General features: G+C 36.8%; 1 protein-coding gene across 8 annotated transcripts in view; it reads right to left on the bottom strand.

Moving 5' to 3' along the window:
* ZMYM2 (zinc finger MYM-type containing 2) overlaps positions 1-16147 on the bottom strand; it is a 90044-nt gene that overhangs the window by 51939 nt on the left and 21958 nt on the right. For all 8 annotated transcript variants that reach the window (XM_057368490.1, XM_057368491.1, XM_057368492.1 and 5 more), the window contains 3 exons: positions 12357-12642; positions 9359-9524; positions 8348-8560 (listed from right to left, as the gene is read on the bottom strand). In XM_057368490.1, coding sequence (XP_057224473.1) covers positions 8348-8560; positions 9359-9524; positions 12357-12642 — 665 coding nt within the window. The remainder of the gene's footprint in view (positions 1-8347; positions 8561-9358; positions 9525-12356; positions 12643-16147) is intronic.

Here is a 16147-nt window from a genome sequence, read left to right as displayed (position 1 = left end):
ATTATATTTGATTCTAAAATCATTCATTCTTTCACAATTTATCTGTATATCCTTAGGGACTTAAGTCTATATCTATGTCATGATAGGTATCTCATGACAGAGAAAAGCTATAAAACTATGTTATATGGAAACTCTTGCAAGCCACTAGTTCCAGATATATTTCAAATATTTCTTCCCTTCACTAGGACAATGTTCAACTCAAATGGGCAACTACAAGAGCAGCTACCAAAATGCAAGACAAAGCAGATGATTGTGACATATTCCAGAACTGAAGGAATTGTTTAAACAGAAATTCCTGGAAATCAAATACACAAATTCCTGGAAATAAAATACACTTTGAGGGTTTTTGAACAATTTTTATTCTTGCCATTATAAGCAACTTTTGTTTTGGAAGGAATCTTGATCTTCCTTTACATCTCACTGAAAGGATCATGGAAGCTGAAGTCTAGAGTTCTTGTGGCAAGTATCCTACAAAGAATAAAGATCATATTCCAAAACAAAATGTCAGATGAACTCCATAACTTCATAATGGCATATTAGAAGTCTCATTTCTTTTTGTGACTGAAACTAATGAAAGCCTCTGKACTTCAACCTTCTGGCTGCAAGAGTACTTCAAAAAAGCTATTAGTGCCCTGAATCTAGGCATCTGTACTACAGACTCTTATTCTTGACTGGAAAAAAAAGCAGTATCATCTGTTTCATCTGCCTTGACAAGGCTGGAGAGCATAATAAACATACTAGCAGTGTAAGAGAGAATTCTTGCTACAACTTCTTCTGTGCAAGGGCCAGTTAATGGAAAATATCAGAACAGCAGCTGATTGCTATTGATGTAGCAGCCCAAAGATTTGCTTCCAGTTAAAGGAAATGCCTTTGTAATTAAAASTCAGACAGTCCATGGTAAAACAGATTGTTAAACAGTTCTCAGTCCAGGCAAACCTCCCTGGTAGCTTTATAGAGTAAGAGGTTTGGATTAGAATTAAGAAAAACACCAAGAAATTCCAGGAAAGAAACATAGYACGCCTGTGTTCAAACAGAAAAGGAGAAAAAAAGATGAAATTTCCTGTAAGTAGAAAAGCAGATACGTTCACTACATTGAAATTATATGGTAACAGAGATCCCTCTGAAAAGTAATCAAGAAAATAGCAGTGAAACTACCTCAGATTCATTTGGTCTGATGGATCCAGAGGCAACATGCATGTCTAAGAAAAGAACCAGATGTCAGCAGAATCTATAACAGCAAAGAAAAAAGAAACTGTATATATTGTATCTTAAAATACCAAACCCAAATAATCTCCCTCCCTGAGTAACAACTGTAAACTCTTCCTCAAAAGCATCTGCACAATTCCTAAGAGCAGAAGACAAGGCAATTGCTTTTGTGGCCCTTGAACACCAAGTGATTTATGTATACATTCCATCAGCTGAACTCTGCCAACAGCTAAATCAGTAATTTGTCCAGTACTTTTCCTTGGCATCTCCAACTTCCAGTGCTCTCTTTTTGCCAGTTGTTCCTGCTCTCAAKACACTTGTCTTCATCTCTTTGAGAAAAGCAGAGCTGAAAATATTTGCCTCACAAAGTGAGTTACTTCTACATTAATAGCTCAGTGTTGCAGCTGTTTCTGTTCTGCCTTTTCTCTCATCCCCTCAACCCCATGCAGGTAACTACTCCAGGCACACCAGTGYATGCCTGTGGTTATATCCATCATAACTATGATATCTAGTCATATCACCTCCKTACTTCCTCTTCCCAAGGATCTCCTGTGCTCCCACATGAATCACTCCTCACATTTTTGACTGCCCTGTGTAGCTTTCTTCAGAACTATAAAGCCATTTKAACATTTCTGATGGACCCATCTCATTTTATCTTCTAAAATGTCAACACAACAGCTATGACAAATTATATTCAGATGTCTAAGGAATCTGATTACATAGGTTTAATTGAAGAGCAGCGAGTTCTACAGTTGGGAGACAAACATTTGAAGAATGGCAAAATAAATGGTTCCAGAAAGCAGGAGTAAACAAACAATACACGAAATGGTAGAACAAGATAATTTCCAGGACTTAATTTGCATCAGAGATACAAGAAACTTGGGGTCATAAATATCAAGAAGTCTCACAAAATCTTCCCACATCACTAAGCAGGAAGAAAGAGGAACTGATTGTTCCTTGGTTGATAAAGATTTATGTCTTTTAACCATGGTAGATGGGGTAAGAAGCACCTGGCTATCTCCATTTGTGGAAGCGTGCACAGTATGAGATAACAAGTATTAWCAGAGATTACTTAATACTGAGTATTACCTGAAGCAAACAGAAGTGGTTTATTATATGAGGAAGAGACCACAGTTTGATCTGGCTGGAACACAGAACTTCTCTTTAAAAGTGACCAGAAAATATTAAAAAAAAAAAAAGAAAGAAAAAAAAGCCACTATTTCTAATATTTCAATGTAAGTGGGCTATTTAACTCTCACAACTACTGACTTCGTCAAGAGTGCTTACTCTTGAAACAGACACTTGGAAATGAGAGTTTATAAAACAGTAACAACAGCAGGAAGTGGTAGATTTTGTAGTCARTTGTACTATCAAGATAAAAAGGAAGACAGGAAGGACATTCTGTCTTAATAGCAAAGAAGCACAGAAAAAAACCCAAGCATGGGACAAGACAAAGTCAGAAACCCTAGATGCTTCCACTGAAGTGCCAAGTGACAGGACATCCTATCACAGCATTTGATGATATTTAAACCAGGAGATGACAATAAATTTKGTCAGACAAGCTCTACATAAGCAATTAATTGTTAGCTGCAGAACTGATATGCATAATATTATATACAGTGAGGGCTCTTAAACCTCTGCACAGAGAGAAAATACACAAATGAGTTTTAAGAGTTTCACAAAAGCAGTTCCTCAACAAGGAGCAGAAACTGAACAAGGAAGCACAACTGCCTGGGGTGTTTTTTTCCTACTGCTTGTAAGTGAATAGCTTAGAGGCATGGCACAGCCTCATTAGTCTTGAAGCACATTCAGTAGTAAGTCTTCATCTAACCACGAAGTCAACCAAATGCACTTTTATTCAGTACTGAAAATGTTTCACTASATGAAAAGACACTGCAAGCATCCTCTCCAACCAGAAAAACTCTCATTTGGCTTACATTCATCCAGTATCACTTTGGTCCAGAGCAATTAAAATACATATGAAGCAATAGCTAGAGCTCCTTTCCCACCCACCCCCTTTTTGTCAGTAGATGAAGGCCATAACTTTAAAGAAATACCCAAAGCAAGCAAATCATTGGTCATACACTAAGAAAAATTTTAGTYAGAGAAACAAAGCAAAAACCAAAGAAATATTTTAAACCAACAAGGCACTAAATGATTTCATGGCAGAATCAAGAGCACTGTAGACTGATCAGGCCAGGAAGCAAAGTATTTTTAAAAGCAGATACAGACGCTGCTTTAGTTTAGTTGGAAAAGATCAAAACCAAAAGGTGTGGTTAGTTGCACAGGGTAAGTCCCAGAATACTCCACTTATTCCTTAGAACAAGGCTGTCAAGCCTGCACCCAAAACGAGGACACCAACATGGGAACTACCTTGAAAAGAAAGTAAACTCATTTTGTGGAGACAGAAAACATGCAGTAGTACCAGAAACAGGAACACTGAAACAACCTAGCAACGTGTTTGTGGTTAAACATGTCTTTATGGCAGGCATATCTGAGGTCACTACCAATTTGTTGCACAGATACTAATTTTCAAATGAATCCCTTCAGTAATTTTTTTAATGCTTGCATTATCATTTTAACTATATGAAATGCCTCCTTGAAGAAATACAGTATTTTAGCATCTGAAGAATAACATAGACATTTTTAGTCAGTTCCTGCTCAGATATATATTCATTCTCTTCTGGTGTGTTGGAGGATTTTTTTTTCTTTTGTTCAGTATCATTCTTTAAGTCCCTCTTGCCCCTCTACATGTGAAGAGTTTGAACCTCAGTGCAACAGTTAATGAGTTTATAAGCTAGCAGGAACAGTCATCTTCAGGTAAAAAAAATATAAATACTTCCAATGAGAGTTTTGTTTTGACATTTTATCTGAATTGTCATWCTTTCATTTATCATTGTATTATCTTTTTTCTAAAAGCTTGACTTGCATTTAGCTGTCTTCACAAATGGCTGTTGTGTCATAGAGAAATTAACTTGCCCTTTATATATAATCACAGTGAGTATAAATTAGTCTATTTATTATGTTTTTAATTATTTCAGAAATTATTTATTTATATTTCATAACKTTTTTATACTAAAAAACACCTAAGCTATGAAATCACTTCAACTTTTAGGAAATAAAGAACAGCCATGACTTCTCAGGAAATCAAAACACATAATGCAATAATTAAATTATGTGTGTCTTATTTTTAAAGCAGGTTCTGAAACTGCATCCACCACCTTGAAAGGTGACTCAGGACATTTAAGGAAAAAGGTACTCTCCATCCCAGGAATACTACTGTTTCTTACTCCCAGGAACAGTCTAAAGCAGAGGAAAGAAATACTTTGCAGCARATGGATTACTTGCAGTAATCCAATTACTTGTCAATCTGAGAGCCACTGTAATTTTTATTACCCACAAGTTTAGTTTTTTCGTTCCAAGAAAGTAATAAAAAAAAAAAGGTCCATGATGAGTTACTGAAAAATTATGTGTTCAAGTCAGTGTAATATTTATTAAAAAAAAGTGATTAAGTATATAGATAGGTACAAGTAATAAGAAGGATTTTTCATTTATTACTACTACAATTGTATAGCAATATTGAGTGTGTATGACATTTACAATATAAACTGCTTAATACAAAGCTCATACCAGTAAGACCTATTTATTTTACAACTGGTTGTAAGAAAACATTTGCTACAAGTCTTATGTGACACACAATAATTAGTTGTACAACACAATGCTGAAATCAAACGACAACAACTTTTTCTGTATTATTTCTTTCATTAAGTTTATTTCAGTATCTAATAACGACTCTCCCAGACTCTCTCCTTCAGCAGCTCTCCTTTAAAAGCAAKATCTAATGATTTCCAAGGAAACATTGTTACAACTGAACAAAACAACCCATAATTTACCAATTGTGGCCCAATGGGTTGTCAGTGACATTTTCCAGTCTAAATTTCTTTTCTAAAGAACCAGAACTCCTTGAACATAKTCAAAAAACCTAAATAAATTGTAAACCTAAATAAACCCTATTAGACAACTAAAGTTTCAAGTATTTGTGTCCTGAGCAACTTTGGACACCTACAGCATACTCGAGAAGAACTCMTAATTTTATAGTTTGAGTTTCATACACTCATAGAATCACARAATGGTTTRGKTTGGAAGATTACCTAGTTCCAATCCTCCCTGCCATGATCAGGGACACCTTCCACTAGACCAGSCTACTCAGGGCCCCATTCAACCTGTCCTTGAACACTTCYAAGGACAGAGCATCCACAACTTCCCTGGGCAACCTGTTCCAGCACCTGGCTACCCTTACAGTAAATTTCTTTTCCTAATACCTAATCTAAACCTATTMTCTTTAAATCTAAACCCTTTCCCCCTTGTCCTGTCACTATATGCTCTGTAAATTTTGTTGCCCCATCATTCCTCTAAGTTTCCTTCAGTTACTGGAAGGTCACCCTGAAGCCTTCTCTTTTTCAGACTGAGCAACCCCAACTCCCTAAGTTCTCAGGGGAGATTCTCCATCCCTATGGTCATCTCATTGTCCCTTCTCTGGACTCTCTCCAACAGGTCCATGTCCTTCTGGTGCAGGGGATMCCAGATCTCTATGCAGCACTGCAGGTGGGGTCTCAGCAGAGCASAGAGCAGAGTCCCCTCCCTCACCCTGGTGCCCACACTGCTTTGGATGCAGCMCAGGACACGTTTGGCTTTYTGGGCTGTGAGTGCACATWGACAGCTCAKGTCCAGCCTCACATCCACCAGCACTTGTAAATACTTCTTGGCAAGGCTGCTCCCCATCTGCTCATTCCCCAGCCTGACTCATATTGGGGATGTCTGAACACAGGTACACCTTGCACTTGGTCTTTGTCCTTTATCTGTACATCTGCAAAGTCTTTGACATGGCTGAGATTCCCATGCACCCACTTCAAGCTTGTCCAGGTCCCTCTTGATGGCATGCCAATGTTCAGGTGGGTCACTGCAACCTCAGCTTGGTGTCATCTGCAAACTGGCTGCGGGTGCAGTTGGTCCTTTTGTCTAYTCCTTAATGAAGACATGAAATAACACTGGTCCAAATAGGGACCCAAGGGACACCACTTGTCACCAACGTTTGTCAGGAGTCTGAATCATTGACCACTACCTGCTGGATACAACCATCCAACCAACTCCTAATCCAGCTAACAATCCACCCACTGAATCCATCACTTTCCAATCTGGAGAGAAGAACATTGTGGGGGACCATGTCAAAAGTACAGAAGTCTRGATAAACAACATCTATAGCCCTTCCCTTATCCACTGATGTAGTTAATCTGTAACAGAAAGCCACTCGGTTGGTCACACAGGATTTTCCTTTAACAGTTTCTCTTSGTAATACCCCAAACTCCTCACACTCCATGAATATTTGAAATCTACCAGTTAAGGATTACACTTAATCACCATTCCAAACCAGATGCACACAAGCACTCAAATTAAGCTTCTCACAGCCTATTATAGTTGCACAGTACCAAATATTTTGATAAAGGAATTGCTCGCATAAAATCTGCTGTAAGAACTGAATGAACCAAAAYGTGTCTCAATTTTAAAGGTTCTCACAATAATGCACAAACTTGACACTACTTGCGAACATTCTTGGTACTGCAAATTGTTCTTCCTCCCCAAATTAAACCAGAACATACAACTTGCTACCCATATCCTTCTCATTCTCAAATACATATCTAAACACAAAATACAACAATATGTGAGCAAAGACAGTATTTCTGTCATCAAAGTAAAAATTTATCATTTGACCTCAAAATTCCATGTTGATTTCATAATTCCATGTGCAGTGTAAGTTATATTGGTTGTGTGGGAATGTCTCATGTTCAAAGTTATCTCCTGCACTTTTGTTTCTTCAAGACAGTATTCAACGTTTCTTCAAGTCTTTCCGAGGCTTCTGGGCATGCCTAGGTTTTTAGTAGCTTGAAAACCTATCCTGTCTGTCCCTTTTGGTACAGCTGTGGCAAAAAAACAACGCTTATGTTACGTTTCCGGTTATGCTGTTTACATACGCATGTTTCCAGCTTTGCTCTTTACACATAGCACATACACAGGAACAGCCATCCCCAAAAACATCAGAGCTCAACGTCCAGTGAGAAGATGCAATGTTAAAGAACTTCGCAATACAGCACTGCATGCCCCTTCTCTTGGACCACTGCTTTCTTAAAAATAGGAAGAGATGAAGAATGAACCCCATGCAATGTGCAACACTGGGGCCAGGCACATATTCAARAGTGTATTTCAAAATCAGAAATTTGTTGCTAGTAAAACAGCACTCTCATATTTCAGAACACTACCCCTATAAACTCAGAGCAGAACATACCAAGCAAAAGATCCCAAATAATAAAAATGCCCAAATCCCCATATTCTATGTCCGCCCCTGAAGTATTTAATTTTTCAGAGCTATYCTATTATACTGTAAATACTGTGATTAATATTTAAACCTTTCAATCAGCATTAGCAACAGTTCAGAGCTAAGCTGGCTCTGCAACATGTAAAACACATCAGCATCAGATTTCTTGATTTGGAATTATCTTYAAATACATTTACTATAACCTTAACAGTCCTAAAAATAAATGAAAAACAAAGTAAATAAAATGAAAGCATAAAATTTAACACGTGGAAGGATGAAAGCAACAATTTTTTAAACCTTGTGCTATACAATGCAGATGAGACACATTACAGTTATAAACCCAATTAGAGCCTTCTCACAGCAATGACCCATCTGTATGTTCTGCATATTTTTTAATGTTTCAGCTGCATGCAAGTGAGCTTTTATATATAAAATCCCCCATCCTTAAGGACCAGTAAGCCTGTGTGTTGTGCTTGCTATTAATATGCTTAGATACACTYGATAGGAAGAAATAGAAAATATTAGCAGAAACTTTAATTTCAATTATATTTTTATTTATAACGAATAGGTATTGCTATTATAGCAACATCAAAAGAAGACAGCAGTAAAAGGTTCACTGCAGAYAGTTTTTTTCTCACTGGCATGAATTTAATTTCTAGAAGTCTTTGTTATTCTTGTCTTCTTAGGAGAAGTAAAACCATTAGTAATAGGATAAACCTAAGTAGTATTAATGTTTATTTAATTTTAATTTATAGATAAAGAAATCATTACCTGCTTGTATTCACCAACGCACTTCTGACAGCAGAATCTTTTCTGCTGGCCATCAATAGTAAGGACATTGTTTCCAGCTCCTTTACTGGGCAAATACTCCCCACAATGCTCACAGCAATTCATTATTAAACCATTTGCCATCCTGTATCTATTGAAGCAATGGTCACTGCACAGCTTATGAGTCATATTTTTAAAGCTAACTTCRTGACGAATCTAAAAAATAAAAAGTATTTGATCACTGGACAAGCACAAAGGTGTTTGAAACTATTAGACCAGCATGAAATCCTACATCCAAAGAACTAATATATAACTATATATTAACAATACTATTAACTAACTGTAYTATCTAAAAACCTAAAACGACCATGAAATATAGAAACAGAAATGAATATTACTGTTGTCTCCAAAGTTCTAGGAAAAAAACTCTTAGACCCATTTACTCTTTAGCCTAGATGCAAAGACCACAGGGAAGGATGTATTAATTGYATAGGAGAGCAGAAGGTAAATTTATGCAATTTTATAAAAGTGTCAATTTACAGGTGAAGAACCTGACATATGAACACTGGCCAGACAATATGCTTTGTAAAGTAGGGGCCTGAAGTAGGGTGGGCTCAGTAAGGAAACAAGAATAAATAAATACATTCATGAGAATTTATAATAACACATACTCTACAAATTTCTAAAACCATCTSCATTACCTTTCAAAACATACAGTAAAATCAGGAATTCTTTCATGTGGGAGATCTGGGTTATAATTACAAGATTCTATGCCTAATAAACACATTATCAGCAAAAGGCACTTCAGTTTTCTGACACAAAAATGAAGTATCATCCTCTTGGAATAATTTCTTCCTTCAGCTGCTCTTTATGAATATTAAGCCTGCATATTTAAGTATCTCACTGTGTATGAAAATACTGAAGATTTCACATTTGGTTATTTTAAGTTCTCTTATTTCATTATATAAGTTATTAATATGCTTATTGAGAAAGACAAAAAACAGTCAACCAGACCTCAGTTAGTTTACCACAGATTGTGCATCTTGATTTATTCAAGGCTCCTTTTGAGGGATTCTGTTTATCTTCATAGAAGGATAAACAAGATGTACTGCAAAACTCCTGGAAGGACTCACTTGAATCTACTTGAGCAACAATGGTACCTTTCATTGTTGTTATATCTCTGAAAWAGAAAAACAAAYCCACAAACACGTGCTTGTGTATAAATACATATATAAACAAGAACACTTCACACATTATAATATTCATTCCTCCTTTCAAAGCTTACATTTCAAAAAAGTTTTTTTAGTGTACAGTTGATAGTCACAGGATGAACACTAAGTTAACAATATTTTTACAACTACTAAATAAAAGGTCTTTACTGTGTAAACCCGTATTTTTCTTTAGGCTTGGGTTACTTTTTACCATTAAATTATTCTAGAACTAAGTGGTATTAATGCACAATTAGGTGCTGTTACGGCAAACCCAATTTTATACAAAAAAACTAACAGAGCACATTTGAACTAGCCATTTTGAAATGGCTTTTTCTTTTATACAAAAGCTATACTTCAGTTACATATGAAAAGATCGTATTTCTAGTATGAAGCAAGAAATGGTCTTATGGAAATAATTGTTTGTAAATCCACAACTTCCAGACAGGATGGGATGAGAGGAAAAAGCATGTTGCCTTCTYACACTTAAAAACACAACCAAATAGYTTAAAACTCTACCACATATGTGCCTAGAAATTTTRTATTTAAAATTTAAAAAAGTTAATTCCATCATTCCTTTAAAKTTCCAAGCATCTGAGTAGTACATGCAGTTGCCCATAAAACTGCATCAATTTAGTGCCTTAAACCAGAAAGCCAACCATCAATAAAAGTAATTTGAAATGGAACAAACATTATYCTAACCAAACAGACTTACACAGTCTCAAATTATTGCACACTATATATTAGAAGATGTAAGGAGAAGAAATAAAAGTCTCCTCCTTTGCCTTCTAAGCAAAAAACCCACAAAAATTCCATTCCATTATTAATATACAGGAAATGTTATTGGGCAGAATATATTAAAACACTGATTGGGCACATCTGGATCACCAGTAGGAAAACATATGCCCCACATACTCATGCCTATAAGCCCTAAAACTGAGTAAAAAAACACTGGGAAAACAGGGAAAATACATATTTTGTTTCCCTAGACACATTTCCTTGAAAGTAAACTTGTACAGCCCTGATAGCAACATTTGCAAGACTGCCTTCTTCCACCACGGGGAAGCAGAGTTTGCCTTACCCTTTGGAAAGCCAGTAAGATCTGTGTCAGGGAGGGCTACCATTCCTGTTCTGCGAAACAAAGGCAGAGCTCCTGCCCTGAGGAGTTTGCTATTTATGTAGTTACAGAAAAGTACAGAAGAGTGCTAGAAAAAGAATTTATAATAAAATACCTAGGAATTTTTACTTTTCCCATTGGGTTATATAGAGGAACACTACTAGACAGGAACAATTCAGTGCATATGCTACCTTCTGTTTAACTGTGATTGAGTAAAAACTGCATAGTAGTGGAAAAGCAAAGACGTAACATTGCCTAAGAAACTGTCGAAGGTAACTTTACAAGGATTCTCTAGAAATTAAATACACTAAAACTATTTTAAATAACCTTATAAGCTATCATTCAAAAATAAAGCCTTTTCATTTAGGACAGTTTTGGATGTAGCCTCCTGCAATACACAGGCTAAGTATCTCCCAAGTGGCAAGGGAAGCATGGATTAGCCATGATTTCAGTCAGAAAAAAAAGACTAAGGTCTTTGAATGAAGTCTAAGGTTCATCTTTATACATCAGGCAGCTAGATGAATATGGTAGCTGAATAATAGTGTATAAACACATAAGCCAACAGTAAGAGCAAGGATTGCTTTTAACTAGCCTTGTAGAGAGAAGGGTTCAGAGAATTTGAGCTTTTACACCTATTTTAAAAATCTAGAATATGTTACATTTTTTTGTTTTCAGTATACCAAGGTATGGATATATAGAGTATCAAATTTTCTATAGCTTATTTTTACTAAGTGCCAAGGGAAAAAAAATATCAGTAGTTTGCATCTGAATACTAGCCATTAATCCACTACTGCACAGTGAAGTAAAGGTTTTGTTCACTGGTTTAAACCTGTGATTGAGCAAAGACCACGCTCTCCAGAGCATACCCTAACAAAGGCAGTCTTTACTGCAAGCCTTCTAGTTCAGCAAGAATCCATCCTTTAACCCATGCCACTGCAGCATGTACCACACTGAGAACATGAAGCAGTGCAAAAAGCTCAGTAAACAGTACACCGAAAGAAAAAGATAGTACAGCTATTTTGTACACTAAACACTACAAGAACACAATTACACAAGACTTGTCTTTGACAATTTCAAGTCTGGCAAATAATGAAAAACTACAAGTAAAACCTATCCCGTAGTTTAGAATAAGCCCCTTGTAGCTATGATTGTCACTCACTCCCTCTGTACTGCCCACCTGACGATATCTTCAGCGACCGAGTTGCCAGTTGCCCCACTTATGGGGAAAATCTAAGGCTCTCCCTAAGCCCATGTGACCAAGAGTAGAAGAACTCCCAAGTTTCTTCCAGCTTCTTGCAAGTATTCTCATCCTTTTAAAGCCTCTTGATTTTACATCTTCATCTATTAAAAGAAGTATTTTCTACAAAACACATGGTCCACTTTTTTCATAAAGGGCTTTATATATGAAGTGTACCTTGTCTCAAGGTATGCCATAACTTGGGACACCTTGTCTTAAAAAAAACCTCAGTTATTTTAAGTGCATTGGCCTTCAATAAAACAATACTCCATACTCTGAATTCAAAAGCTGGTATTATTTTGTTAGACATGGTGAATTCAACATTTCCAAATGCTGAAGTGACATTATATAAAGCACTCATATAGTCAATGGAGCAACTCTTATGCAGGCATGAGAATCTCAAATACTACTGGATTTAGCTGCTAAAGTAAAACAAAATTAAAAACTCACTTTCTGCACATGACACAAAGTTTCTTTGGAGCAGGTTTGTGTGAAAATGATGAGAGGCAGGGAGTGGAACAGAAAAGGTGAGCTGATCCTTTCCGCTGATATGCAGTCTGTCCCTTTTGTAAAGGCTTTTTGCAGTTTGCGCATGTGACTTTAACTTGCTTAGAAGGCTGTTGCTGGGCAGAAGACTGGAAAATTTGCTTAGGAAGCGATGCTACAGGTGACAAGGAATCCACACCTGGTTGCTTYTGATTCCTAGGAAAGGAAGCTGACTGGGATATCCAAGAATCTTCAAGACAAAAAACCCAAACAAACATAAAAGTAAATCAAGAGACATGCAGAGAACTTATTCATAGATATATGATCATAAAATTATTTTTCTGTTAGGACTGACAATGGAAGAAAAATATTTTTAATTCAGGTTTAATGTAAAAAATTCTGTTTCATGGTACCACTCTCCACTGCAACRAAGCTTCAGAACATTAACAAATTTCAGGATGGTCCCCACCCACATCCAGGGACATGTTTTGCAGATTTCAATTCACTTGCATTGAGTTTGCAAGGCAGCAATTTTATCTTCAAAGAAAACTGCAATTTAAAAAGGTACTGACAGCATGGATTTCTAAACCAATGTTTGAGACAAACTCTGCAAATTTAGAAGAATGTGAAATCTGACATTTTCATTAGTTATTTTGTTCTAAAGCTTTAACAAGCCTAATGTGTCCAGCCTCAGTGATAAACCTTCGAACCCTAGTCCAGCCTGCAGCCAGAGAACTGTAGAGCAGTGAGAGCAAAACACAGCAGTTTCACATCCAAGATCTGCATATATGTCATTCATTCCTATAAAAGTTCCTGGTTTGCCCAATAACCTTTTCAATGTGGTGATAACAATCAATGTGGCAAATTGCAAAGTCAGGAGAAATGTAAGTCTTCCTCAGTAGAAATCAATAAACCTAGAAAATAATTTTTCATTATGTTCTGGCAGTACACAGATGCATGTCCCCATGTTTCAGACTCCACTAGTTTTCTATCTGTAGTTTTGGAAAATAAATGACCATGGAACCAAGTCATCTTTGCCCAATCTTTTGTAGCATAACCTGCTACATGAGTAATTTGCATAACAAGAGTGTATGCAAAACATTTTCTCTGAAAGAAATGCATCTAGAAAGATCATATGTTAAATTACAAGCTCCGTATCTTGGTATGCAGCAATAGATACAGTCCTGGGGGTGAAGAAATCCCCCAATAAAATGTCATTTCTATGCTTATCTCTGGAATTTAAGCTTTCATTTAAAGTAATTATTACCAGAATTTTTTAAATGTTGGCCTTCTGAAGACTGTCACTAATAACACATTGATTAAGCATAAATTAAAACTGAATAGAATCAATTTTGCATTAGAAAAAACATTTACACAAATTTTCAATAGTGTGGCAGTTACACCAAATACTATACAGCACTTGGGACTTACCTAGCCTTGAATGTCTTACTGCAGTTATTCAATGTATTTCTGGAGTGTTATTACAACTAATGTACAACTAATACCCAAATATAAGGATGATTTTAAGTTCCATGACTTCAGATAACGAAAACAACCTACAGACATGAGCAACTGCCCATCTTATTCTTAGGGACATTACTTAGTCCATAACAGTTCATTAAATAGAAGGAATCCTTTCCTCCTATTTACAGCATTCCTTTCTTTCCCCAAAGCATTTTATTAACAACATATTCTGATGTGTAGCTTTAAAATCCATTCACGGACAAAGTTCCACAAACCCTTGTTAGTGCAAGTAATGGCACACATTCCCTAGCAGGTAAAAGATAATTTTCTGGTGTGACTTTGTATCTGTCAAGGTTGTCCTATTATTCAAGTATTTAAGACAAGCTAGAAATTTACCTGTTGTAGTGCTTGAGGGTAAACAGAAGAGCTGGAATGAAGAGGTGAAGGGAAAAGGACACAGAACAAAACTCATTTTTTCTTTAAAGCATTAAAAAGATTTACATTTGAAGGCATGTTATCCTTACTGACAAACTAAGCTACCAGAGTGCCTAAAGTTAAAATCCACTTGAGTGCCCTCACCAAACTTTTCTATACTTCTAGCACTTCAAATGTATTATTATCCTGGTAGCACCTTAACATCTCGAAACATTTTGAGATTCTCCTCTTTTCAATTTCAAGTGAAAGCACATTGTCTCTTTTATCAGGAAAGCACAGCATGTGCCATAGAGCTACATCTGCTTGTAATTCCAGCAGCACTCAACTGCACTCGTGAAAACTTGAGTTTGCTACTCATTTAGGTCTGAAGCTTTCACCATGACTAACACCTCATTAAGGTAGGTAATAATACTTCATTAAGGTTTTATCAATTATTCCTTACTTTTTTAAGGCCTCAGCCTCTCTCAACATTTTGTTGCATTTCTCCTTCCAAAAACATACCAGAGGAACATCTAGAGATCTTGACTTTTTTTTTTACTTTTTCCATATCCCATTTTCATAGATACCCATTTTCATATTACACATCTTTTTTACACATCTCATTTCTCAGCCAYATTACCTCCTTCGTTTTAAGTTCTCCAAAAAAGATCTGTAAAATCCAGTTTTCAGGTCCTTGAACTGAGGTGTATCACACTTCCCTACTTAATTCCTGGTGAGTTTACCTACCACACTGCCTTGTGCCTTCATCCTTCAGGCTCCTCCCTGCAATTCCTTAATGGCCAAGTTTATGAGACTATATATCATGTTTGTCTTTCATGTTCATGTACTTCTTACCGTTGTGGCTTTTCAGGTTCTCACTTTCTTTCTTATTCATTCCTTCTCTAAAGTGCTGTATCATCCTTTCCTGCCATTTGTACTATTTATTTGCAGAGCCATCTTGCAAAAACTAAACCTTTTTTAAAAAGCTGAAAAAAATGTGTCAGTACAACTTGGGGCAGAGGTAAGGAAGAAGACACTACTGAAGTTTTACAGAGGTATGGAGCTCTTGCAACACACTGAGCTACACTGGCATGAATAACATGGTTCAGATCAGGGCAATTGTAAATTGCATCCCAAATTTACCAGATGTTGACTCCTTTTCTGGTGCATTTTTGAAGCACAAAAACTAGATTCCATTGAGAGAAATAAAACCTAAGTTCCACTCCAAAGCACATCTATATGGACTTCATGTACCTGGACTTCTCCCAAGACCTTTGATATGGTCCCCAAAATGTTCTTGCTGCTGAATTGGAGACATATATATATGTGATGGATAAGGAATTAGCTGGATGACTGCATCCCAGCAATTACAATACATGGCTCAAAGTCCAAGTCGAAACCAGTAACAAGCTGCGTCCCTCAAGTGTCTGCACTGGGACTGGTACTATTTAGCACTTTCTTCAACACAGGCAGTGAGATTAAGCACAACCTCAGCAAGTGCACCAGTAACATCAAGCAAAGTGATGCAATTGATAAAACCAGAGGGATAGTATGCCATCCAGAGGGACCTAGACAGACTGGAGCAATGAGCCCATGGAAAACTCAAAGCTCAACAAGGCCAAGTGCAAGGTCAATCAGGGCAATCCTCAATATCGAAACAAACTGGAGGCTGAATGGATTGAGGGCAGCTCTCTGGAGAAGCTAGGGGGAACTGGTAGATGGAAAATGGGGCATGAGCCAGCAACCTGTGCTTGCTGCCCAAAAAGTCAGTCTGTCTGCAGTGATTYGGTCCCTCTTCTCTGCTCTGCTGAGACCCTCATGGAATATTGCATCTAGCTCTGAGGTCCCCTGTACAAGACAGAAACAGGCTTGTTAAA

The sequence above is a fragment of the Malurus melanocephalus genome, unplaced genomic scaffold (assembly GCF_030028575.1).
Source record: "Malurus melanocephalus ecotype Western Australia unplaced genomic scaffold, MMel_1.1 scaffold_93, whole genome shotgun sequence".
NCBI classification, from domain to species: domain Eukaryota; kingdom Metazoa; phylum Chordata; class Aves; order Passeriformes; family Maluridae; genus Malurus; species Malurus melanocephalus.
This window is presented reverse-complemented; position numbering and strand designations above follow the sequence as displayed.